Below are 27435 nucleotides of genomic sequence, written 5' to 3'. Positions count from 1 at the left end.
TTAACAATAATCTTTATAAAAAAATAAATGACTAAAATACCTTTTCATGAATAGATTAATACGTTATTCTTCTGGTATTTATTTTTATATACTTATCAAACATGTCAAGATATAATACATTTTAAGTTACTAATTATTATTGTTGTTACATCATGGGCAACGCGTACATTACAAAAAACAAATAATACATATTTTAAAAATTATACAAAATAATTAACAATCAGATCAAACTCATATTCATTGTTGATTAATAACTATAGAAAAATATATCATATTTGCTATATTATACGAATATATATGTATACATGTGTTGTGTCGACAAAATACTCTAGAACTAGTCATTATAAATTTGAACATGAAATTAGCAAAATGCAGATTTAATGAAATGTACCTATACATTATATGTATGACATACTAGATATACAAATTGTATTGCCATTAGAAAAGAGAGAACTTTACCACAGATCTTTTTTATTTGCCAAAAAGTTAATAACAAGAGAAATTATTATTCAATTATGAAGTAACAAAATATTATTCTTGTTCCTTGAATTATAAAATCAAATAACAGAAGACTGATCATTAATTTTGTATAAGAAATAATGTAATATTTTCGTGGAATAACAATGATCTTCACTATGGAAGCCCACTTTTATTTAAAGGAAGAACATGCGTGAAAGAAGATATTTGTCTTAAAACAAGATGTCATGATACTATGCACATGCATCACTATACATATCTATAATAACATGTTATTAAAAATTTGTATGTAAACATATAATTTCGTAACGTAAAAGTTATTTTGCACCATTTTTGGAAGAGTTGATCGTGCACGAAGATTTAACGCCATTACATACGTAGATACGTATATGAAAGATGTACTGCTGAATTCAATTATATTTACTCCATATTTGTTTGCGCTATGAATTATTTAACATTTTATGATTGAGTAGATAGGTGAGATTTTGAAACTGAATGAGACAAATCTCATACAATTAGCACCTTGTTAGATTATTAGATAAAATATACAACAATCATAATCATAATAATGTGCAGAGATACAATTATTATTAATGAAATCATTTAAATATTAATTTTCGATAAAAATAAATATTACATTTTGTTGAACAATGATTTGCTTGCTCTAAATCAATCATAAGTTTTAATATGTTTTACTGCATAATTTTTATGAAAATATACAATATGCAATTTTCAGGAAATTGGAACAATTTGACATTTTTCCAAATGCCGGAATACATATATTTTAAATGAAAAAAATTACATTTGTTTAAAAAAATTATGCAGTAAAAATATAATACAATTAATAATAACTAAAAAATTATGCAAAAGCTAATTTTCTTTTAATATTGTAAAAATCTGACATAGCTAGTAAATTTATAATAAAGCTGCATAATCAAATAATATAAACTTTTGAACAAGTACATATTAAAAATTTCTTAGACAGTGTTATCAATATACATTAATGAGCTTAATGCCATTTCTAGATTATACAGATCAATATCAGTGCATTGATCGCATTAATTTTATTAAGCGAATATGCATGATATATTTGTTTCAGCAATAAGTTCAAACAATTTCCTAATATATATATACAATTAATACAAGAGCATACAATTAAATTAGTCAATAACAAAACATAATACTTTAATAGATGTATACTATTATCTTAAAGCATATTCTGATCACATTAATTGTTAAATTATCGAATGTAAAAATTATAATAATTCATTGCACCTTTTCAGAGCAAATAGTATTGTTTTCTTTTCATGTATATCAATATTTTTACTGAAACACAGAGAGAGCTTATATATATTAATTAATAATATATGGAAGTCTTTTCCTATTTTTCAAGCAGTACGTATAATTTTATATTTATTAGAAACTAATAATTTAGCAGTATTTGTAACGATGATTCCAATAACACATAAGAGGATATTTAATTATAGTAAACTAGAGAGCACGCAATATTACTAAAAATTTGTTTAGAAATTCAACAGGATACTTAATACAATAAAACATAGTTAACATATTGAATACTAAAATGCAAAGATATCAATCTTTATACCATTATGTGATTGGTCCAATTATATACATGATCTTTTTCTATTTAGTATTTATCATTTTTAGGCCCTAAGATTGGAACTACAATATTTTCCATACCACAAATTCCAGAGGATTTCAGCATATTAATTTTTTATCCATAGAGTATTTGCCTTTTAAACACAAAATCAAAATTTATATTACGACAAAAAAACTAAAGCATGAGAATGTTGGCATATAAATATTATGCAGGTATGCATCAATTTTGTTGAACATTAATACTTCAACTTAGAATAGTACTGATAGCCATATAGATCTATAGATTCTTAATGTTAAAAGTTGCAAAAAATAGAATCTTTTAATATAGAAAAGATTTTTTTAACATTCTCCTTCAGATAATATAATTTCAAATGTATAGAACTATTCATAGAGCAATTCTGTAAGAACCGATCCTCTCTTCTTAGTCTTTATATACATTAATATAGTTGGAGGTTTTATAATTACGTTCATTTATATATTATTAATAACTTGACCTCTAATAGAGTGTAGCTTCATCTGCAGATATAGCCAATTCTTCATCACTCCAATCACTAACTCCAAATCCTGAAGATCCATGAAAACTGCGTGATCTTGCAACATTGCTAAAAACAAAGCAAATGGTGTTTTTCCTATCTCTAATATATGAAGAAAGAACCAGTAAATTATATTATTGTATACAGCAATGTTTTAACATGCTAGTGCTTTATAACCTATATAATGTGAAACACTGTAGAAACTGTAATTTTCCACAGAAATTTCTATAAAAGTTCATAGATGTAATTAATTTCATTAATTTAATTCTTTCATAGTTATTTTTTCTTTTAATTTTTTCATTCAGAAATTTTTGAACAAATACTTGAAATATTGAACAAATATTAGGAGAAATATTGGATATGAAGAAATTGTGCATAGATAAAAATTTTTCAATACATTTGGTTCTTTCTTGAATCATGCAAGTAAAACAAATTAATAAATAACACACTAATCTAGCTGTATTGCATTAATAAGCCACAACAAACTATTCTGAAATTTCTGATTTGCACACTCATAAAAATGATACATATGTATGTATATTGGTTTACTTTCTAGCAATCTTGTATACAAATAACATTATTTTAGTAAAAATAACCACTTTTTGCAGCTTCCACTAAAAAAAACAATTATGAAATGATCTTACAAAGTAAACAATGAATAATATGGATTTTTCTAATGTATACAAGATTAAAACTTTATATAATGTATATAATAAAAATAATATATGTATATCTCGTGTAAGTTTTATATTAAATTATAACATATCCATAGTATTCACATATTAATGGTGTATTGTAGATGAACTGATGTAAACAATAAACAATACAAAAAAGCAGCATTATTGCAATAGGATTTTCTTAAGAGGTTATGAAAAAAAACATTGAATGTCACATTTTTTTAGTATATCCCTTAAAAAAATCTACATTGCAAAATCAAACAAGTCATTTCCGTACCACTTGCTTGTATCGATGGTCTCTATCATTAGATTATCGATCGCTATCGGTCCTACCAACATAGTGAAATAATTACTTCTTACATTAACTGAATAAAATGTTTTCATATGAATTTTAATTTAAAAATGATAAACAATTGCTTACCTTGGAGAAAGATTGGGATTTGTATTTTTCTTAACCAAACCTGCTTTCCTTCTCCCTTCCATTGCCGCTTTCATAGGATCATAACTTTTACGACGTTTCCAATTTTGCATTTCAACTTCTCTTGCATTTGGCATGGCAGGCTTCTTTGTTTCTTTTGGTTTTATCTTAGATCCCTGTGATAAAAGGAATACTCAAGACCATGTGAAGATTACATACTACACATACGTACATGTTTTGTGTAAAAGATACATACAGTATTCGTAGTTCTATTTGATCTCATACTAAAACGTCCAGAATCAGTCCTACTTATGTTTGAAACAGATTCAGATTTTCGAGTATCTGATGTAACTGGTTTATTTTTATTTATATTTCCTGGTAACTTTGTTGGTTGCAGGTCTAATCTTGCTCTGCGTAAACTGTAAAGAATTTTTTAAAATATGTGTAATAATAATATCCATGAATTATATTTATAGATTTTTACCTAAATGCTCGATTATATTTAGTGTTTGAAATAGCACTTTGTGCATTTGGATGACGATCGTCGCTGCTCTCTGTGTCACTAGGTTGGTGTAATGTTTTTGATATACTTTTATGTAAACTATGACTAGTATCTTCATCGCTATCATTATCTGAGTCTACTAAAGGTGAATGGCAGACTGTGATACGAGCAGACATAGCTGACATTACATTTTGTGTTGTTTGTAAATAATATGATGTTTCTACATCACTATCACTTTCCTGTGTATAAAAAATTTAGTTATTATTTATAAAATTTCGTAAAAAAAATATGTTTTTATATATTTACCAATTGTGGACTGCATGGTGGAGGTACTTGATTGTCATTCTGAGCAATGCTTAATTCGTTGTCAGACCATTCATTAGCTAATGAAAGAGCACCACCTGTCCCATGAAAACTTGCTGATCGTAATACAGAATTGTCATGACTAAAAATATATTAGACAAATCAGAATAGAACAGAATTACATTCTGTAAATATTTGTGATATTATATCTTCAATATATACGTACTTTCCCGAACTATCTTCTGTACTGTGATGTTTCTTTGAATTGTCTATTAATTTTTTTCTACCTTCAGCAGCTGCTTTCATTGGATCATAGCTTTTTCTTCTTTTCCAATTTTGGAATTCTACTTCCTTTGATGTCAATGTTGAATTACTTCTACCAGATTTCTTCTGATCTTTACTTGTTTTTTGTATAGGTCGTTGTGTAGTAGAGGCATGCTATAAAATATTTTAAGTTACTACTAATTATATAATTACATCTAACTTCAATAATTTTTAAAAATTTAGAAGAACTAAGATATAGTATATGAAAAGTAAAACATTGACAAATCTGAAACACTTACCTGAGATGATTTTGGTGCTCTCATACTAAGTCTTGTACTATCAGTTCTTGATATCGATGCAGCTCTTGGTTTTATAGGTTCTGATTTCTTTACAGATTCTTTATTGTGTACATTCACGATACTTGTACGACTTCGATGATAATTTTGCTGTTTATTTATAGGTGTTGGTTTTACTTCACTTTGTGCTCGTCTACGTCTTTCTTCGGGAGTTGTATTTGGAGTTGTATCAGATTCACAACTTAATCTATGCATTGTACAGCATAATAATAAATACATTATGTCAATGTTAAATTTATTACTTATATTATATTGCATATGTTTTTTAAATACCTTGCTCTTCTTATACTAAAAGCTCGATTTAATTTAATTCCAGAAGAAACTGAGCCTAATGAAGATTTTGCTTGCTGTTCGCCAGTTTCACTGCTACTGTCAGAAGCAGCAAGGTATCTTCCTGCTAAAGATGCTCTATCAATATCACTACTATTAAAGCTACTGCGACGGGATGACTGGCTTTGTGATTTTATATTTCTAATATTTGCATTGCTACATGATCTTTGGATATTTAAATTACGTTTAAGATTTGGACTATTTTGGAGAACACTATCTGTTGTTGTATTAAAGCCAACATTTCCTTCATGATAATTTGCAGTACTATTTGATTTTCTTAACATATATGGACTAAAAATATAAAAACAATACAATTAATACATATTAATATATAAATATATAAATGAATTTTTATGCATACCTATTTTCGACACATGTAAAATATCCAATATTTTTGGCTTGTGGAGAAGATTTTGTCAAATGCTTGGTTCTTTCCAATACTGGAGAGTTTACAATTTGAGTGACAGTTTTGCGAGTTACAATTGGACTGTTTGTTAATTTTGGTGTAGATGGTCTTAGGCGATTTAAAATTGTATTATTTGAGTATTTAATTTCATCATCTTGATAATATTTCGTAGTACTTCTTTTGGACGTATTACTGTCTGTTATATTAGATGTATAATCCCTCCTACATTACAAAAGATCAAATTACAAGAATTATTTAAATTACATTTTTTACATATAAATGATTTCTTTATTTTTACCTGTCCAAGGAACTACTTCGTCTTCCTATATGAAGGGAAGTAAACTCTTTGGACGGACTACTTAATTCAGCATTTGTATCTTCAGTCTTTGATTTACTTGAACTTATATATTTGCGGATACTTCTCCTACTTTCGTTGGTATTAATTCTTCTAAAAAGAGATTCAGATAAACTTCCTCTTCTGGCCAAAACCCCATGTACTGGTGTTCTTTGTGAACTTTGTGGAGGTGTATTATAACTGTTACTGGTATCATCGTCTGACTCTCCACCAGAATCAATAAGTATATGTTGATTTGAAATTAAACCAATTCTTTCTTTTATTCGTAAATATGATTCTGCATCTAAACTACTGTCACTTTGTTCCTAAAAATATTTATCATTATGTATGCTTGTATGTACATCACATGTACAGTCTAAATATTAATACAGTTAATGAATATTTTATACATTGCGGCTACGAGCAAGTCGTTGCGATCTGCTATGAATAGGAGATGGTATTTTGGAAGGACTTAGTGGAGGAGTACGACCGGTTGGCCCACCAATTGCTGGCGGTAGCGAATTATGTTCTGCTACCTGAGTGGCCCATTCAGATATCCATGTATTATTATCTCTTGAAATACTCATCTTTAAAATAAAAAATATTTTATATACTATCATAGAACAATTATCATAATTATAATAAACAATGTACAATTGACATACTTTAAAACTATGAATACATGCTTCATTGCTGTCTTCTTCAGTTAAAACACCAACACTAAATATCTTATCAATATCCATTCTTGCTTTTTCCTCATCTGTATAATCTTTATGAATTGTATATGTTCCTGCTTCACTGACTGCTTCATCTGATCCTCCATCAACGTTACTAACATTGAAAACATCTATATCTGTTTCAGCTAGATCATCTGGGTTTACTTCCATTGTATAGCTGACACTAGATAAATTGGATCCCTTAACGCTTATGGTTTTATTTCTAACATAATTTATGTTAGACACTTTTTCAGATACATTGTCAGATGAATGTTCATATTCATCATCTTGATCAATATTCTTTGTATATAATTTTTCAGCATCATCATCATAATTGTTTACTTGAATTCTACTTAAATCATTTATAGTAGCAGACTTTTGTGGTACCCAATATGATGTTGCATTTGTTTTCTCTGTATAACCAAGTTCCAGTGAGAGATTCTTATAAGGAAGTTTAGGTTGTTTTGACTGTTCAAAAGATTTACTCATTGTATCTTGTTTATTTTGAAAATTAGATACTTTTACATTAGATTCAGACTTTTTTAAAGCATGTGATGGTTTTAAAAATGATTTTGAACCTAAAAATAAGGTGATATAATTACAAAAAAATATAAAACTCAGTAATAAATTACAACTGTGAAACAGTAAAAATATAAAAAACAATATTAATATTATAGACAACTAAAATCTTTTAATCTAGTATAATATAACATTTTAATATCATATGTGATATTATAATCATTAATGTTGCCAGCCTATATACTGTGAACATATCGAAAGTACTTGAGAAGAATATTAAAAAGCATAGTAAAGATGACTTCATCATGACTCATACATTACAAATATAGTCTTCCATTATATTCAGTTTGCTATTCAAAAGGAATTGTTTTCCAATCATGATAAAAATTTAAACACTTTAGACATTATATAATAAATACATGTTTATATTATACAAAATAATTAAATTATGCTAATAGTTAATGATACTCCCCTATGTATTATTATTAAAGCATAAAATATATATTTGTAAAGAAAATTAATTACTCATTTTCACAATTATTACCATATATTATATTAAAAAACATTTTTCAAAGATAAAATTTATAAAACTTGCTACAAATTTAATTTTCCAATATTTAAATATCACTTTAACATAATGAAATTACCTAATTGTTTCAGTTTCTCTGATAATTGATCTGTTTTTCGCTTTGTGTCATCCTCACTACTGAAATAGCCTTCAGAATGTGTACTAGAAACTTTTTGTTTTTGCATTAAGTTTGAAGAAACTAAAGTGCCAGGCTTTTTTGTATTTATTTCTACCTAAAAATTAAATTTACTTTATGCATATTTTAAGATACTTTAATTTTTTATATGTTTTTATGCAGAATATACTTACCTTAGATGTAGACAAATTTCTTTTATGTCTAGCATTATATCTTTCAAATAAATTTTGATATTTAGTTGTATCAATTTCCTTATTGCCAAAATCAATTGTGAAAGCTAATGGAGCTTGAGATACATAACCATCAGTAGAGTTTTCTGATGTTACTTCTACTTGTTCAGTCTTACAATCATCTTTTAGAACCTTCTCATCTTGTAATAATTCTTTTTCTTTATCTTCATCGCTTTTTTCTTCTTCCTCTTCATTTGTGGACACTAGGTTATCTCCTAAATTTTTCGCGTAAATTTGAGAATTTTCAAATTGTGCGTATATAATAGTATCATCACGTTTCTCGCTATCAATCGTTATATTTTTAAGGGAAGACAATGAATCTTCGACATCTTTAATATTTTCGTTGTCTTTTTGAATATCGTCATTAAATTCCATTGAATTGTTTGCCGAAAGTTGAGTGTCAACCTCTTTGGATGTGTTCTTTTCTACTTCCATATTCACAGCCATTGAACATTCCAGTTTTAAACATCCGTAATTAGAATGGTCACGTTCTCTACGACACTACTATCTATTACAATTAATTTATAAATGCCACTCCTATAATTACATCTCACTGCTTGACTGTAACGTCATATAAAATCCAATATAGTATAAAATTTTTCTGACACATCGACACAGGTGCATCTATTATACGCCATTGACGGCAAAAAGTGTCAACATTCATAATTACCAATGTACGAAAGGAAATGTTACCAAAATGAAACTATTATGTGACTTCTCGTAGTGGAAGTTTTAGCGCGGTACATATGAATTGTAAGCAGTGCAAAATAATTAATTAATCTATTAATTAAGCAAAATTTACATTTATTCATAACATTTTTTTTAAATTATTCAAAACTGATTAATTTATTAAGATTTAATTATTTGAACGTTTTTATTTATTTTAAATGCTTAAGGTATAATTACGCGGGCATGAACAATGTGTTTTAGTACTCCAAGGATAACAACCCCGTTCAAATTTCCAATTGACTATACAAGAAAACTATGCCATCTCTGAAATCATTACAGAGATTTATATTATCCTTAATTATATAAAAGAAATATCACGATAGCGATACTTTATTTTTCTGTATAAATAAATAATGTATATTAATTCCAGACAATATGGCATAATATTATTGGTTCGGTATAAAACCAGGTTGATGAAATGACGTGCTGCGTGCTATACACTATATGCTACTATATCAGTGTTAATGTATAACGACTTTGGTTCTACGCGGTCTTCCTAGTTTATTGTATCTTGCATGACGTTAGATTTATCCTTGTTAGGAGGGCGTGCAATTTTCACGATCTCCATTTGCATATTTTCGTGATAATGCCAAAAAGGAAGAATCAGGCTCTTATAGATTCTGATAGTAGTGGCAGTGCATCAGAAAGTGGCTCGGACTTGGATAATGTAAATGATATAACCTTACATAAAAATCTCATATTGTATATCTTCTGTTTTACACATATAATTAACTTCTAACATATCGAAAATTGATCAAATCAAGTTTAATAGTAATATATACTGTCTTAAAATACCTTCTGTACCTTTGAGACATATTATAAAAAGAATAAACAAGCAAAATTTACTTTATATAACCTGTTAGCTACTCAAATAGTTCATTTTTAATTTATAAAAATTTACACTATTTTAAGCTTAAATAGGAAAGAATGTATATACATTCTAGTTTTTATAGTAATCATAAATATTTTGTATGTCATATATTTAACAAATTATTCTTTTTATGAAAAACAATTGAATTCTAATTTTGAACTTTTATATATATATATACATATATATATATGTGTGTGTGTGTGATTTGAATCAGGACTTATTATCTCTCGCCAAAAAAAAGAAAGGCAAAGCCCAAGATGATTCTCAGTCTAATGAAGAAACTAGCACTACTAGAAAAGATAATAAACATGATTCAGACACATCAGATTCAGATGATGATTGGGGTGCAAAAACTGGTAAAAATAAAAAGAAGAAAGTGCCAACTAAAAGAAGTAAACGTAAAATGACAAAGTCTAGTAGTGAAGAAAGTGCCAGTGAAATAGAGCCCGAAAAGATCTCTGAACCAGAAGAAGGTAATTAGCTGAAATCAGCACCAATATAAATATTTTGTTAAATTATTGTATAATTCTATAGCATTATAGAATAACTTTATATTTTCAGGTGAGGTTTCAGATTCGGATGCCAGTGTTTCTGACTCTAGCCAAGAAGAATTTAACGATGGTTATGATGATAAATTAATGGGAGATGCTGAGGATCAAGCAAGACTTGCCCAAATGACAGAAAAAGAACGTGAACAAGAAATTTTTAAACGTATTGAACAACGTGAAATTATGAAAACAAGATTTGAGATTGAAAAAAAATTGAGAATGGCTAAAAAACAAGAATTAAAAAAACAAAAGGAATCAAGGAAGAAAGAAAAGAGTGCAGAGGAAAAGAAAGTTGACAGAGCCCCAGATCCTAAAGAACGAAGCAAAGATCGTAAAAAGACAATAGAAGAAAAACAAGATAAAAAGTTCCATGCAATGTCTCTTCTAAAAGCAAGACGAGAAGAGAAAAAAGAAAGAGGTAAAATATTAAATAAAAAATTATTGTTTATTAAACTTAGATATATTTTATCTCTTTTTTCTTATTTAGAGGAGAAAGAAAAACAAAGGATAGAACAGCAGCAACAGCAATCAAAGGATATTGAAGAAGAAGAATTAGAAGACGACCATAAAGGAGGAGCAAACAAAACAAAACTTAAAGCATCTGATATTTATTCTGATGATAGTGGTTCATCAGATAGTGGTGAAGAAGAAGAAACTACTAAACCATCGTCTCATCGCAGATCATCTTCAAGTGATAGTAGGGATACTGATTCTGATACTGATAAAAAGTTGGTGACACTAAATCTTTTTTTCAAAAGCATTAGTTGAAGGTTAATGATATTAATAATCAAATGTATCACTTTACAGATCTATTACCAGTAATAAAGCCAAACCGAAGAAACCAATATATGTCAGTACCAAGGAAGATCTCAACAAAATTAGATTGTCTCGTCATAAAATGGAAAGATTTGTACATCTACCTTTCTTTGATAGAGTGGTACAAGGTTGTTTTGTTAGAATTGGCATTGGAAACAATAATGGAAAACCAGTATATAGGGTAGCTGAAATTAGTGGTGTATGTGAAACAGGAAAAATCTATCAACTTGGTGGAACTAGAACAAATAAAGGATTGAAACTAAGACATGGAGCTCAAGAACGGGTATTTAGATTAGAGTTTGTGTCAAACCAAGAGTTTACTGAATCTGAATTTTTCAAATGGAAAGAAACTTGTGCTTTGCAAGGAATATCAATGCCAACTTTTGAAGAAGTTGAACAAAAATTAAAAGACATTAAAGAAGCTTTAGTATACGAATTCAAAGAAGAAGATATAGAAAAAATAGTCCGGGAAAAGGAAAGATTTAAACAAACTCCATATAACTATGCAATGAAGAAAGCGCAACTTATGCGTGAAAGAGATGCAGCTAATTGTAGAGGGGATGACGAAACTGCCAGTCGGCTTAACCAAGAATTGAGTGAACTTGAAGAACGTGCTTCTGAACTTGATAAAATGCGCACTGCAACAATATCTAGCATATCTTATATTAATGATCGTAACCGAAAAAAGAATGTTGAAGAAGCTGAAAAAGCAATCATGGTAAATTAATAACACAAATTGTAGAATATAAAATTATTAAAGTATAATAATTTTATTAATCTAGTATGTATTTTTTATATAATAGGAAGAAATCAAAGCCAATAAAGGTAAAAAAGTTGATGATCCATTCACTAGGAGAAGTACTAAACCAAGAATGGTCTTTAAACCAGAAGATGAAGAAATATCGTCTACCGCTCTAGTAAATGATAAAGCAAGTCCTCAACAAACTGAAGTAGTAGCAGTATCTAACGAAAAAGAAAATAGTCAAGAAACAAAGAAGAAACAAAGTACTGAAGATTTATTTAATGCTCACGACTTTGATATCACAATAGATTTAGAGGTACCAATTCCAAGTAAGTCCTACAAAAAATTCGTTTTATGTCTTTTTGTCAGTAAAAATTTAAGGTAGTTTAGTGTAAAATATAAGTACGTGTTATTTCTGCTTTTTTTTAGATAATCCCGTTAGTGTATTGCCGAAACCTATTAGTAATATCAAAGATACTGGGCCTCGACGATCTTTAAATTTGGAAGATTATAAGAAAAAACGAGGACTAATCTAACGTTTTATTAGCTTTAGAAGTAAAAAAAAATGAGTCCTTGATGATCTGATTAATTCTGAAAACAAGGATGAAGTTTTGTAACAGTTGACTGAGAAACTAGCTTATGTATAGTTCTCGTATAACATTATTTTTTTGTTATAAATAATGATTCCTCTTTTATAGAAAGAATATAGATGGTTTCTACCATATTATTCTATTTAGAAAGACATAATTATTGTATTCTTTACTAAAGAATGCATTTCATTGTTCGTTAAAACATTTTTTTTTTTTAACATTATTAATAAGTACTTAACAAAAGAGTATTACAATTTGAATCATTTAAGGACCTCATAACTGCATTTGTTTTCCTCTCTCAATAATACATCATTTTTTACCTTTTAACTAAAGTAATTTGACTCGTTCTCTTTTAGAGAGGAAATAAACTCAATATTGAACATTAATAATTAATACTTTTCTAATACAAATATTGAATAGATAATTTTAATAACAAAAATCGCTATGGGTCATAAATATATCAATCATGATTTGCGTATATTAATATGTGACATTTTCCTATGTTCTGTATGTTAAAATAAACATTAATAAGCGGCCACCTGGCGATGAGAAAAATACAAAAATTTATACGAATTTGAATTGGTTTCTAATTATGTTTATGATGATCAATTGCTATATATGAGAACATTATAAAGACTATCATACGTATAGATATTTTTTTATTCTCTGCAGTGTTCTAATACTGAAACTGTAAACTACTGCCAATATAATTTGGCTACACAAGCTTCAAAATATGGTTTACTACAAAAATTTGTAAATATTCTCTAAACGATTCAAATAATTTAAATTGCTAAATTCTTATATATATACATATATACATACATACATATATATATATATATATATATATTTCTGTACGAAATAAGGATAAAAGAATATTTTTAGATGTATACTTTTCTTATGTCTAGTTAATCTGATTATTGTTAACTTTAATCTATTAAATTTGATAGATACATAAAAAATGTATTATCGTATAATATGATTTTTATTGATACTAGAATGATTAGGTATCTTGCTGCATCTTCTGTCCATAATATTGCTCGTTAGACATAACGATAAAAGTTGATATCTTGAATAAATAAAAATTTGATATTTTGTGTTAAAGAATATCCATTTTTTTGTAATTATGCACTATTAATTAAGGAAATAGATTAATTGAAAGAAAACTAATTTTAAGGGACAAATTTTTATATTTCATGTATTTATTTCAAAATAAATGTTACTATACAAAATTTTATTTATCCAAGATGTCAAAAATTATTTAATATAATTTATCAAATTCAAAAATAATTATATAATCTGATAAACTATAACATATATGAATATCAAGTATTAATTAAAATTATTACTCTACTATCCAACCAGAGCATGTTTGCTTTTATCCAAAAATCTGCCAAAATTGTACATATATGTACCTAAACAGTACTATTAAAAAATTTTAGAAAAATTTTCATTTTTATTTATGTAAGGAAACTCATACAATTTACATTTTTGGAAACAATCACAACTTACTTAAATTATGTGTCAAGTAGAACAAATTTTAAAAACTTATGTTCGCTTACCCAAAGTATATTAAAAATTAAACTGAGATACTATGTTCATAAAAAAATACTCAGTTTTTATATTAGACACAATAAGTTATAAATTAAATTTTTATATACAATTAATGACTAGACTAAATTAAGATATATTTCAATTATCCCTATATGAAATGTTTAATTCAATATAGACTGCTTCAGTATTCCTTTATTTATAATTTGTTATGTCTATATACCATAATCTTGTTTATTATTTTAATTATATTATGTATTATAAATTATAATAATCTAAGATTTTTTAATTATATCAAAAACAATCCTTAAATGTATTTCATATGCTTTTAAACTGTATGATTGGCAACAATATTGTAATAACATACATGTATATGTATAAATGTACGTACATTTCTTCAACCAGATACTTCATATAATATTTAATTGTATTTTTGGTGTATCAAGACATATATACTATCTAAGAAAAGTATATTTATGTCAATATCATAATTTATTAATTTCTGTGCTTCAAATAATCAAATAATGTCATTTCTTAAACATAAATATAGCACAACACTAATATATTTGCCATATACATTATTTGAAGCACCCTTATCAAATCTGGTTTACTTAATTTAAAAGAGATAATATATTTTTCTTATGTTAGTAATATTTTTAACAGAAAAATTCATTATGTCGATGATTTAATTTTTACCGATAATTACTCGAGGTTATCGGCAAATTGATGTGCTGTACGGTTCGGAGTGTTTTGAAACTGTCAACTACATTGCGCGTCGTGCGCACGCAAAGCAAGCGGCATGCGCACAGAACGACGCGCGACGTCTATATGCGATCGCTTGCATGCCGCTGCCCATATAAGGTAATTTCCCCACGTCCCATACTATGATTGGTTGGTATGACCGGCAGGTCACATCGATGATTATTTTCCACAGATTACCTATTATTGGTCCTTAGATGGCCTGTATAGTTGTTCTACGACACCAAAGAACTTATCAATTGTTCTTATTCATAAGATAGTCCGAGAAAAAATCGTATTCTAGACAAAATGGAATGCTATATAAGCGACCGGCATGACCGCATCACTCAACGCTTGCGCACTGGAACAATCCTACCGGTTCCAAAACAAAGTATACGCTTGTATGTATTTAATTCGTTGATTTACCATGGAAAAGGATAGACTGTTCAAAATATACGATTTGTTAATCAATTTTCATAAAAAAGGTATCGGTCTAATCAATTATGAATTTTTGTTAACCAGTGATCGGCCAATCAAGACAAAGTTAATCAGAGTGCGCGCGCGCAGGCGTAGGGATACAGGATTCGCAGAAAGCTAGCTAAGAGAGGAGCCTCCCTTCCCGTTCGTTCGTGAGCCGCGACCCCCGCGACTGGACACTGCGCCTATCCAGTTCCACCAGACCGAGGCTCTCGTGAAAGTGTAGGTTAAAAGTGCTTGTTTACGTGATTCTTCTCACCGGCTACTACATCACGAAATGGTAAATATCATACTGTGCATGTATCCAACTTCCAAAAAATGTCAGCGATCCTTCGGAAACCGGTACATGACTTACTTTGTGGTTATGGCCGAAGCAGACGCGCCGGTCGCCATTTCTGTCCCGGCAATACGCCGCGAGAACAACTGCTTTCTTCTTTTGGCCATACCAATCAACCGATATCATTTAGTCTCAATTATTTGTTCGAAATCGTTTGTGCGGTTGATTTTCATACCTCTAACAACAAACCAAACATAATTAAAATCTCTCACGTAGGTGCATTTTTATGTGCCAATCGCGATTCCTTGCTTCCAGGAAACGGATGATTCATTTCCAGTTTCACGATACGATAGTCAAACACTCGAAGACCAACTGTGATCGGTGACGGAAAAATGATCGTATATCATTGACGAGTAAAAGCTCGCGGTTGTGTTGTAACGTTTGTCGCATGGCAATCGTCTCGGTGAATTCCTTTTCAGTTGTGTTTAATTACAAGAAACGAAGAATTGTTTGCTCCTCTAATAGAAAGATGTTTTCCCGCTAATGTAGCATTTTTGATGGCTAGTCTTATTTTTTTTTTTTATCTCATGCTTCAGTTTTATGTAAACTGATAAAATATTTTAGTCTATTATAATTTCTTCGACCAAAACAAAATATAATAAAAACGCAAAAATAAAATTTTTTTTTGCTTGATTTTAATAGTGCCGATCATACAAGGACTTGTTCCTTTCTGTTCCCGTATATTTGACATCGATCTTATTGAACGCTATAAAATATATTTAAGTATTGTTATCGGTATGTAATTTCGCTCTCAGTTCAAACATTTCTTGAATTTTGTCGTAATTGCCAAAAATTTATATAACGAATAGGTTATGCCAGATTGAAAATTTGTACCAATTTTCTCATGTGATGTCGAAATATTGAACTTATTATCGATCAGCAACCGTCTATTTTCACTTGCATCGGTGTATATATTTTAACTGTTTAATTTTGAATCCACGTTATCTCATTTTGTTTATTGTACTCTGTTACTACACGTTTGCAAAAAAGGACATTCCCATAAAAATTGTATGCAATGTAAATTTCGTATTTCTATGAGCGTGGATTAAACACATAGGAACGAAATGTGCAATCCATGACTTATGCAAAGATAAACTTCTCGTATTGTAGAATAGTTTCATTTTGGCATTTTCGTTCAAATAAAGTATTATTTATTAATTGCAATTATATTCCATATATGAAAGCTGTTGTGAAAGTCGCAGTTAATAAAACTGTCAGTGTTTTTTTTTTCAAATATCTTTAAGCTTTCTTTAGCAATTAAAGATTCATGTTCATAGAACGATTAGTCATATGTGCGATGCATCTATCGAAGTTCCGGAAGAATTCATTAAGTAGTCGCGTTCCGTTTCCGGCAAATTGGCGACAGAAAATTAACCATGTGAAACTGGCACAAGTAGTAACTACCGTTCTCCGAATACATTTTAAATATTTATGCTAGCTACCGATAGACGCTGTATCCTTGGTAATGAAGAGCTGAGTTTCCTTGCGAAACTAACCCTCTCCCACTCTTTTGCTTCGAGGATGACAGTGAACTACAAGAGTTCTGGTAGAGAGGGAAAAATTCAATGAGCCCGTAAGGAGGTCGGTTCTTGCAGGCCAGTGACTCTCAAAGTTCACTGACGCCTTCATAAACGTGATGAATAAGCTGATTATCCTTAGCAATGCGATGATTAATTTTACTCGGTATTCCTTATTCATAATCGTCTAACCTTTTCTCTTTCGTATTACCATTTAAAATGTAGCTATTAATCTTCTTTAATTAATTTATTTCATTGCACTTTTCATCATGCATTTGAGATCCTCGTGAAGAAAACGCCTACCATTAGAAATCAAGGGAATTGGGGTAATTAGAATCTAAAGCGAGTGAAGATGGCTGAATTTAAACATGTAAACGAACCAGATTTGTCGACAGATTTTATACAATTTACACGTCTTCGAGTGATATCCTACCTTTTTTGTAGTAAGGATTGAATATTTACTGTCCTTTTAGTACCGTTAAATCATTAAATAATATAAAGTTGTACATGTAAACGATTAGTATACTCAACAGTTAAACAATCGACCATGTCGCTCCTCATCGGTGAATCATCTTCCGTTTGACCTTGTGCCACACACAAGAGACGTTTACAACAACGCCCTAGAGGGAGCCAAGTCTGGCCCTAACCGGCATCCCCTGTCGTGCCAGAATATCGACCGAGGAATTGCATCCTCCATCCACTGGCTATCCTCCAACCACGTTACACTTTTCGTCGAACCCTTTTGCACCCCATTCGACCCTTACGTTCATTATGCCGAAATAGACAAAAGCTTTGACCATTCGTAAAGGATGTATTTACAATGAAACGTGGTCACCAATCGGAAGAGACGAATTAATCTTACATTATTTCTTATGTATATTTTTATTTCTATTTGATTATTAACGACTTCCGCGTGTATAGTAATCGTTATAAATAATAATATGAAATAAATTTAGTCGAATCGTCATTCTGCATAGTCAAGATTGTTTATTTTAGTGAATAACAACGTTTTAGCAGGTACGTAGAAACTATATAGTTGATCTGGCAAAGTGTCTGTTTTATCTTCAAATATCAAATTACGTTTTACCCGACTAATTTTAGCGATCTTGCAATTTCTTGTTTATACCCGTGAAACTGTTTGTTTTGTCACGATTCCCTGCATTCATTGCAAGATAACCAAAGATTTTTTCACAATTACAGATAGATAGACTATTAAATTGAAAGCGTTGATCCTAGACGAAAGGCTGTTTCAAAAATAACTATCCCACTTCGAACTTTTTACTCTGTGCATGTCGCCCATCTGTGAATCTCTCTTTCTGCTCTCCCTCTCTCCTTCCTACTTTTCCCTATTCTGCTGTCTTCGTCAGAATCTCTATCCGGGTGTCATGTCATGGTCGTATTTCACAAATTTCCACAGAGTGGAAGAAACATGCAGTCGGGCGGACCTCCGTACCGTGTGGCACGTGCCCGAGAGCAAGGGATAACTTTAGAAATGGACGTCGGATCTCTTTTAGCATCGAATTCGTGCGTGGGAAGACTTTATTTCGGTACGTCCCCTACGTTTGTCCGCGAAATAAGCTTAAACGGCCAGACTAACATGACGTGCGTAATACTGATAGTACCGATACTGGCACAATCTCATCGTCAGTCAACCACTTCGTCATAACATCGCAAATGCAGAAAGATGTCCGACGCTCGTAATCTCTGTTCGCACTAATGCCGAAGGAAAAAATATTACTTATCTAAAGGAATGATGTGGTAGAGTTAGGTGGGAGGTTGTTGGATGATAAATCAGCGATAGCTTGTAATAGACGGAACGCATAGCGAATGCATTATTAATTTCCATTAATTTCTAATTATGGATATTTCAATTACGATTGGAATATTTAAACGAAAGAATTTCGCAAACTTCAGAATTCGAATGAAATTTCATATTGTTATGTACACAGTAGAAATACATCTCATAAATCGTAAAAAGTCTTACAAGTTTCTTGTCACCGATATCAATTTCAACGAGTATGATTCAATCTTATAAACAAACTTTTTTATCGGTCTCTTGTATGCAATCTTGTGACTCCATATTACACCTGATTCGTTTATACGATATTGAAGATTATATATTAGAATTTTTGACAAATTTTCTATCTGTGAATAATCGGTTACTTTAATTATCAATCCTAGTTTTTGAAAAAAGAAAATGTGCTATGTAAATATGTTGTGAAAAACAAATAATTAAATATTAAATATTAATAATTGTTTGTTTCTTGTTTGTATGTTTATTTAGGCATCTGGAGTAACAGTGGCCGATGTTTGTAAGACAACGTACGAGGAGATTAAAAAAGACAAAAAGCATCGATATGTAATCTTTTACATTAAGGACGAAAAGCAAATTGATGTTGAAGTCATCGGACCTCGCGACGCAGCTTACGACGCCTTCCTTGAAGATTTGCAGAAATGTGGTAGCGGAGAATGTCGCTATGGCCTCTTCGATTTTGAATACACTCATCAGTGTCAGGGTACTTCTGAGGTAGTATTCTTAATACATAAATGGTAACGAATTGAAAATTATTAGTCGAAAATAGAGATTATTCAATTGGATTTTATTATTTTTCAGGCTTCCAAGAAACAAAAATTGTTCTTGATGTCGTGGTGTCCTGACACGGCCAAAGTTAAGAAGAAGATGTTGTACTCCAGTTCTTTTGATGCTTTGAAAAAATCCTTAGTTGGTGTGCAAAAGTATATACAGGCAACAGACCTTTCAGAGGCTTCTGAAGAAGCTGTTGAAGAAAAGCTCCGAGCCACTGACAGGAATTAGGAGTATTTCAGCAAATCCAAAATTATTAATATTATTGAGAGAAATCAAGTGAAAAACAGTACGCAAAATCCCTTCCCCAAAATAATGCTCTGTACCGTCGTCGCATTAAACGTTCACGTTTTTACACATTTTTCACGTTTAAACGAAAACGATTACTAAGTATTTGTGCTACATGTATTAGTCATTGGGGAGCGTAAACATTAGCAGAAAGGAACGTAAAAGGAACAAAAAAATATATAAAGAAAAAAACACTTTTCATACTGCGAACGTTGTGTGAATCTGTCTGATATAATATTAATATTATACTATTATTATAATTATAAGATAATTGTAAAAGAATAACAGTTTACAACCAGTCAGGCAGTAAGAATGAAAGCATTACACTTTTGTCATCGGCTGTATAATGTTTAAATTAAATTCATTTCATAATGACTTTTCGTGAAATCCCGTTAGTAAGTCCCATGTTTTCCTAATGTTGTGTCAATTGTTTGGTTTGTTATAAAAGTAAAGGTAATTAGTGTAATATCGTTTGTATATGATAAGTCATTCATCGTTTTATATATGAAATAAAATTTGCTTCTATTATTTTCTATAATTCTTTATACTGAATTGGAATGTAAAAAGCTTGTGTCTTGAATAATTTGATATACCATGTGATCATTATAATCTCTGGATTATATAATTAAATTCACCATTTTTAGTTATTAAAATTTTGTAAGTAATATATATATATCAGTTCTTATTTTTTAGCATGTTTCATTATACAATTTGACGTGAAAGTATAGGAAAATTTATTAACTTCTTTCGTGTATGTTATATATATTTACAAGAAAAATATAAACAAAAAGATCCAATGTTTTTAACTTTGATATTAGTCATGCGAAAGTAAATTATGTTATCAACTTTTTAATCTGCCGACCTTGAAATGTGGTGTTGGAACGTAAAACGTTTTTTTTGTACATTGGTATAGTAAATAAATACATATAGGGGCTTTATACAACATATTAGTTCCTTAAATGCTTAATTAAAAAATAAATGTTCTGGATTTATCACTTTTCTATGTAGGAGATTTATTTTTTAGTTACAGAGTATATTATAGCAATATCACATTTGTAATAGTCAATAAAATTGAATTTTGAATTATTGTTTCTAAAATCTATTTTTTAAATATACATATTAAAATCGGAGAAATATTTATGTGTTTTTTTTCCTGTTCTATAAAGTGGTGAGCGCACCTTATACTAAATAGACATTAATAATGATAACAAAATGCACACATCCCGAGTGCTGCGATTTTATAGTAAATTTACTTAATAAGTATGTATGTTTATAAATATGTCAATTTTTGTTCAATATCATTATATATAGAGCTAAAATTTAAAAAAATTTTTAAAAGAACGTTTTGGTAAATATATGTGTGTGTGTGTGAACTATGTATTATTACATTTGTATTTCAAAAACATTATTCTTTGATAATATTTTTAGAATATATCAATACCATATTATATATAGTACTATATAAATATCAATATCCTATATATATATATATATACGATATATATATTTGCTTTTATGCTATAAATATATTAAATCAATTTTATGTACATATTTCTATTTGATAATATGGATCGTTAAGATAAATCTAGAAAATGCAAGCTTCATTTTTGTCATAATCATATATATGGTATTCTATTCTATACATGACGTAGTTTATGGTACTAACTTGAAGGCGTGCACTGCAATCTTGACAGAATTTGCCGAACCATGAAATATTAAATGAAACATAAAAATGTTCGGTAAAGTATTATTATTTCGTGCGGTATGATAAAAGAAATGTGATTTAATTACTTTGATATTTTCTGCGAATCAAATTAATTCTATAAGAAGGTAATTTTATATATCACATAATAAATTTATTATGACATAATAAAATACTGATTTCATATGTGTTACTTTTAGACTAACAATACTGTAGTGTAGTTCATCATTGATAATTTATGTACATAATATTAAATGTCATACAAGAAAAGGGCATTTTAGTTTATGTACAAATTATTTACGTCATTCTTATTAATTTGTTATTACTTATGTCGCTATTCATTTATTAAATGTATGGTTAATGATATGAATTATAATATAATTTTATGGATATAGCACTTACAATGACATCACCTATGTGTGAAGATGGTGGTACTTTACGAGAATGGGCACCTCTTGCTATGCTTCTTCAACAAATACCTGCAAAAATTCAAACTGGGCTCTTTACACACAACATTAATTTTACCTGTATTGATGCAGTGCCTGAATTTATAGCCATTGGAACTAACTATGGTTTAGTATATTGGTTTGACAGAGAAAAGCAAGACTTGCAAAGGCTTCGATGTGAGGTATCATACATAATATATACTTAATTTATGATGATTTTATATTTACACATGAGGTGCTATTTATTTTTTCAGAATGTCAATTCAAAAATTACATGTATTCAAGTGATATCAACAGTAGACTATATGGTTGCTGCTGGTAATGAACATGGTGTAGTAACTGTATTTCAAATACCTAAAAATCCACCAGATTCATTACCAGATAGTTTAAAACCAAAACAGAAAAAACAGGTTGAAAGGTATAGCATAAGTGGTTTACATAACAGCGCAGTAACTACAGTTGAGTGGTCTAAGAATGGTATGAAATTATTTAGTGGAGATCAAGATGGTTTAGTTGTACTTACAGAAATTGATTTTTATATGGTACGTAGTGCAAATTAAACAACAGCGTTATTCCATTATCCAAAAATTTTTATGTTTTTTTATACATGTTCCTATAGCATTTGTCAAAATCATCAGAATTGTTAAATGAGAAGTATGCAGTAGTGCAATTAAGTTATCAACAAGGTTTATTGTTAGTTTCTACAACATTACGTACGATACTGGTAAATAGAAATGAGAATGGAAAGGTAACACAAGTTGGTCAAAAAGAACGCAAAACGTTAGTGGTTAATTGAATTAACATCCAATTTTTAATAAACAGTAATGTTATAAATTAAAACATAACAATGAACATATATTTTAGATTGGGAAGATTAGGTGCTGTATTTGGTTGCAGACAAAATTATGTACAAGACTTAGTAATATATGCTAGTAGACCTGGATTACGTTTATGGCAAGCTGATAAAACAGGGACTGTGTTAAAAACACTTATTTTTAAGGATGCTGTTCGATCTGGGCATACAGAAGTGGAACTTTTAAATCCAGCACCAGAAAGTTGTAAAAAGAATCGCGGGGAACCTACATTTGGTGTCATTTTACCTTTTTGTGACGACTTACTAATTACATACAGCGATGATATTATATATGTAGTAAATCCACAGACCATTGCTATAACATCCATTGTAACAGATTTACGTCGTGTTACTAATGTTGCTTGTACTAAAGATGAAATATTTGTGCTGGAAGGGGAAAGGAACATAATACGTATTGCATATTATCCTGAAACTAACATGTTCTCATCAGGTAGATATTTTTATTGAATACTTTTCTAATATCTTATTCGAATTTTAACAACCGATTTTATTTGTAGAAGCAAAAAGTGCATCAGATCCATTATTGTCATTTGCTGAAATTAGTAAACCAGTTACCAATGGTATATTAGAGTTAACTTCAAAATTAATGGAAAGTACGATAGTGCCAGCTATTCCTTTTCACAAAATCAATCCAAGTAATATTATTCAATCTGTAGGGTAAAGTATCCCAGTGAAAAAGAAATGTATTTATTTTTTATTAATAAATAATATATAAATTGTTTAAAAGTATATATCACTTTTTAGAATTGTACCAATTGTTACTATTGGCACTGATGTAACATCAATTACAAGTGCGGAAGAAGCTGTAGAAGTACCAGTGATGCCAGATAATTTAAATTCTTCATTAATAACAGACAGTAGCAAAATAACAGAACATAATGATATTTCCAAAAGAAAAAGTAGTGAACAAAATGAAAAACATAATGATAGAAGGCAAATATTCGAAAAAATTAGTCAACAAGAATTTGAAGATGTTGTATTTACTCCAGAAAGGAAAATTAAAAAATCACATAATAGGCTATTAAATGGAAATGGAAATTGTTCATCATTATCTGACATTAATTTTGATTTATCTGCTTTCAATAAGGACAAAATAAATGCCAATGATGCAAAGACGATGCATTCTTCTTTATTAACACTCTGTGTCGATGATGATTTTATATCAAAAACTGAAAGAAATCTTGAATCAATCCAACGTGATGTAGAAAATAAAGAAAAACTTTTGGCTGATGTTTTGGATTTTGATTTGTCAAAGTATATGACGAGCAGTCAAATTAATACTACTAATTCAAATATGTCCCAATCTATTGATACAATTACATATATAGGTTGTGCAGTACATTCCAATAATTCTTTCACAGAGGAAAAAATTGAGCAAAATGAATATAATGATCACAGTGACCATACAGAAACGGAATCTGGAGATGAAGATGTCAGTTACCGTACGGAATTAAGAAAGTTAGAAGATTTAGGTGAATGTAGAAAAAAGCTTTTACAAGATAAATTAAACGAACCTTTACAAAAAGGTAGTTATGTTGATGGGAGGAAAATGTCACATTCAACAGGTATGGGTAAACATGAATTAGAAGTTGAATTCCATAGTAAGTATAATAAAATTAGTTCCCAACATATGATTACACTTTTGCAATATAAATGGAAAACATTTATTTCCAGTTGTACCGAATGAGTTTATGATATCAACTACAATTGAGGAAGAAGATTGGGTTTTAGTAAAAAATGATATACCTCCAGTTGCAATATAGAGCATAATTAAAGTATGAAACTACTTTAAATAGAAATTACTTCAATTTTGATGAATGTTTTCTTTTTCAAGCTTTATGCAGATGTGCCTTCAATTTTTTCTGCACATCCATCCAATGAAGTTATCTCACAATTAGGGTAAAAATGTGCGTGTACACTTTCTCACACTACATTCAAACTTTGATTAGACAATGTATTTTCTAGTCTTACTTTAGTGCGATTTATGTTATTTTTATCATAAAAAAAAAGATTACAAAATGCCCAATGATTACTGAGTATTTAGGTAAATATGCATAATATTTTATCAACTATTGTTTTATTTTTTAACTCTGAATTTTTTAAAATCTATTGTAAATTTGTAGGAAGAAAATTTATGATAATCAATTTTTTTGAAGGTTTATTGTTACATAGTGCTATAAATGTGCGGTTACACATTTTTAGATATATTGTAAAATGATATGTAAGCACATTTTTTTTTGCATAATCAATGTCATTTATAACATTCCATTTTAAATTTTTACGAAAAGTAGTCCACTTTTTGCCATTTGAAACTAGCAATAGGCATGATGATTATATTAAAACACAATGTTCTTACAATATATATTAATTTATAAAATGTAGCAATGTTTAAAAGTTGAACGTTTGTAAACTTCTCTGTAAATGCATATACAAATTCAAAACATTGTAAGTACTTAATTTTTCAAATATAAATACTTTTTAAATGGCACTCAAATTTTTGTTAGCATAAGAATAAATATGATTATATCTTACTATTATACAAGTAAGATCTTGTTTTTTTATCTTGATTGATTTTACTTACAAAAAAAATAAAGGTTACTTATATATAAAATGGTTTAATATAATAAAAAACAGATTTTCTTAATAGCAATAAGTAGATTCTGAATATTTTATTGTTTAATGACATACAGAATACTCATGAATTGTTCTATATGAGTACTTTATCTTTGCTCATTTCACTGAATGTTAGAAAGTGATCACACTGTGTTAGCAATAATGTCAGAATATTTTTTTATTTTACTGGCCACGCTCATGTCTACATATTTGTCACCTATTGCTATAATCATACCTCCAATAATAGAAGGATCGACTTTCGAAGTAAGCAAAATAGATTGACCTTTACTTAAGAAGCCCTTTAGAGCTGTTTGAAGCTTAGATGTCATCTCAGCATCAAGTGGTTTAGCAGTTATAACTTCACAAGGGACCTCACCTCTATTGGCAGCCATAAATAATTTAAATGTATTAATTACATTATTTACATCCGAAAGTCTGCCATTTTCTGCCAGTAAACCCAACAGATTTACAGTTTCATTACTTAGACTAACTTTTCCACCAATTGTCTGAAGTGCTTTTACTTTATCTTTTCGTTTTATCGATGGATTCTTCACAAATTCTGCTAATTGTTTATCTTTCTTCAGAAGATCCTAACATATGTATGTTTTTATTAATAGTGAAATTATTTTTAGTTATAAATTAAGAATAAGATGTAGTATTTATCATACATACTTGAAATTTAAGCAGATCTTTTTCAACATTATTTAATACTTTTTGTTTTGAAGCTGCAGAATAAAGTGCTGTAGCATATCGTCCTTCTATTCCATATACTTGAATTGGAGGCTAAAAACAAAAAGACAGTGAAGTAACATTTTCATTACTGGAAATGAAATTAATAGAAAATATTCTAAAGTTTTTAAAAGTAACTCGCACAATTGTGACTTATTAAAACATACGATTACGAAATACTATCTGAAGTATTAAATATATATTTTAAAGTTATGTAATTTTATATCTAATATATGTTTGAAAAGTACCTTAACCATTTGTTGAGCAGCAGAACTGCTAGAAAGTGACCGCACCTAAAAAATAGTAATGTCTTTTGTTAATTTTGTGTAATATTCTTTGGTCTTAGAATGTTTTTATTCAATCAGTATCGTAATTAAATTGTCGGAATATTTCATTTCATTATCAACAATTCAATTTTTATACATTTTATTTGAATATTAACGAGTGTAATAAATTATATATTAAAATAATACTTACAATTATCCTACTGAAGGACATTGTCATATATTTCGAACAGCAAGTATCCAAATTCGAGAACGACAAATGTGGTTCTACTGATCTACCATTATATAATGTGAACTGTTTCACATAGATATGTAAGTGCATACACTTTTCGACTTAATAGCGACATCTCTAGAAGTAGTTTTAGAGTTACAAAGTTTTATTTAAGCAATAATTAACGTAAGATTATTTACTGTAATTGCACTTTTATTTATTATTAGCGGAACTTTTATTTATTACATGACTTCAATTACATTCATTACAGATTTATGTTCATACGTTCTTACATCTCGTTCGAAAATAGGTCGCCATTTTGTAATTGCGCGCTATACAGTTTCTTCCGATATTTGTAGGAGGGCAGTAGTGTATTGTAATTTTGAAAACACAGACGTC

The 27435-nt window shown here is 29.1% G+C and overlaps 5 protein-coding genes across 9 annotated transcripts; 3 read left to right on the top strand and 2 right to left on the bottom strand.

The window, feature by feature from the left end:
* Positions 1-579: 579 nt before the first annotated feature.
* On the bottom strand, positions 580-9042 carry LOC117155663 (uncharacterized). Of its 2 annotated transcripts, XM_033331883.2 has the most exons (15): positions 8333-9042; positions 8103-8256; positions 6886-7514; positions 6631-6807; positions 6185-6546; positions 5842-6108; positions 5424-5771; positions 5094-5337; positions 4757-4968; positions 4534-4672; positions 4210-4466; positions 3982-4144; positions 3729-3901; positions 3585-3636; positions 580-2699 (listed from the first exon to the last, which is right to left on the bottom strand). In XM_033331883.2, the coding sequence occupies exons 1-14, from the start codon at positions 8834-8836 to the stop codon at positions 3618-3620; spliced, it is 3648 nt and encodes a 1215-aa protein (XP_033187774.2). In that variant the 5' UTR covers positions 8837-9042; the 3' UTR covers positions 580-2699; positions 3585-3617. The 2 variants fall into 2 exon arrangements, with proteins under 2 accessions (XP_033187774.2, XP_033187773.2); XM_033331882.2 differs by lacking the exon at positions 3585-3636.
* A 523-nt stretch (positions 9043-9565) lies between these two features.
* Positions 9566-13917, top strand: Rtf1 (RNA polymerase-associated protein Rtf1). Its single transcript, XM_033332197.2, has 7 exons — positions 9566-9785; positions 10204-10462; positions 10551-10955; positions 11025-11265; positions 11345-12071; positions 12157-12424; positions 12525-13917. Exons 1-7 carry the CDS (start codon positions 9705-9707, stop codon positions 12629-12631), a joined length of 2088 nt encoding a protein of 695 aa, XP_033188088.1. The 5' UTR covers positions 9566-9704; the 3' UTR covers positions 12632-13917.
* A 1654-nt stretch (positions 13918-15571) lies between these two features.
* On the top strand, positions 15572-20552 carry tsr (Cofilin/actin-depolymerizing factor homolog tsr). Of its 2 annotated transcripts, none has more exons than XM_033332200.2 (3): positions 15572-15731; positions 19590-19832; positions 19920-20552. In XM_033332200.2, exons 1-3 carry the CDS (start codon positions 15729-15731, stop codon positions 20118-20120), a joined length of 447 nt encoding a protein of 148 aa, XP_033188091.1. In that variant the 5' UTR covers positions 15572-15728; the 3' UTR covers positions 20121-20552. The 2 variants fall into 2 exon arrangements, with proteins under 2 accessions (XP_033188091.1, XP_076475125.1); XM_076619010.1 differs by lacking the exon at positions 15572-15731 and adding an exon at positions 19488-19511.
* A 1202-nt stretch (positions 20553-21754) lies between these two features.
* Positions 21755-25011, top strand: LOC117155814 (WD repeat-containing protein CG11141). 3 transcript variants are annotated; one of them, XM_033332195.2, is made up of 8 exons: positions 21755-22007; positions 22275-22507; positions 22580-22867; positions 22945-23105; positions 23190-23629; positions 23697-23856; positions 23944-24764; positions 24874-25011. In XM_033332195.2, the coding sequence occupies exons 2-8, from the start codon at positions 22283-22285 to the stop codon at positions 24960-24962; spliced, it is 2184 nt and encodes a 727-aa protein (XP_033188086.1). In that variant the 5' UTR covers positions 21755-22007; positions 22275-22282; the 3' UTR covers positions 24963-25011. The 3 variants fall into 3 exon arrangements, with proteins under 3 accessions (XP_033188086.1, XP_033188085.1, XP_033188087.1); XM_033332194.2 differs by having other exon boundaries at positions 21756-22007; positions 23944-24800; XM_033332196.2 differs by lacking the exon at positions 21755-22007 and having other exon boundaries at positions 22373-22502; positions 23944-24800.
* An 823-nt stretch (positions 25012-25834) lies between these two features.
* On the bottom strand, positions 25835-27174 carry ATPsynO (ATP synthase subunit O, mitochondrial). Its single transcript, XM_033332199.2, has 4 exons — positions 27019-27174; positions 26790-26834; positions 26485-26595; positions 25835-26402 (listed from the first exon to the last, which is right to left on the bottom strand). The coding sequence occupies exons 1-4, from the start codon at positions 27145-27147 to the stop codon at positions 25956-25958; spliced, it is 732 nt and encodes a 243-aa protein (XP_033188090.1). The 5' UTR covers positions 27148-27174; the 3' UTR covers positions 25835-25955.
* Positions 27175-27435: the final 261 nt, after the last annotated feature.

This window comes from Bombus vancouverensis, chromosome 6 (assembly GCF_051014615.1).
Source record: "Bombus vancouverensis nearcticus chromosome 6, iyBomVanc1_principal, whole genome shotgun sequence".
NCBI classification, from domain to species: domain Eukaryota; kingdom Metazoa; phylum Arthropoda; class Insecta; order Hymenoptera; family Apidae; genus Bombus; species Bombus vancouverensis.
Note: the sequence above shows the minus strand (reverse complement) of the source record. Positions and strands in the feature narration are given on the sequence as shown.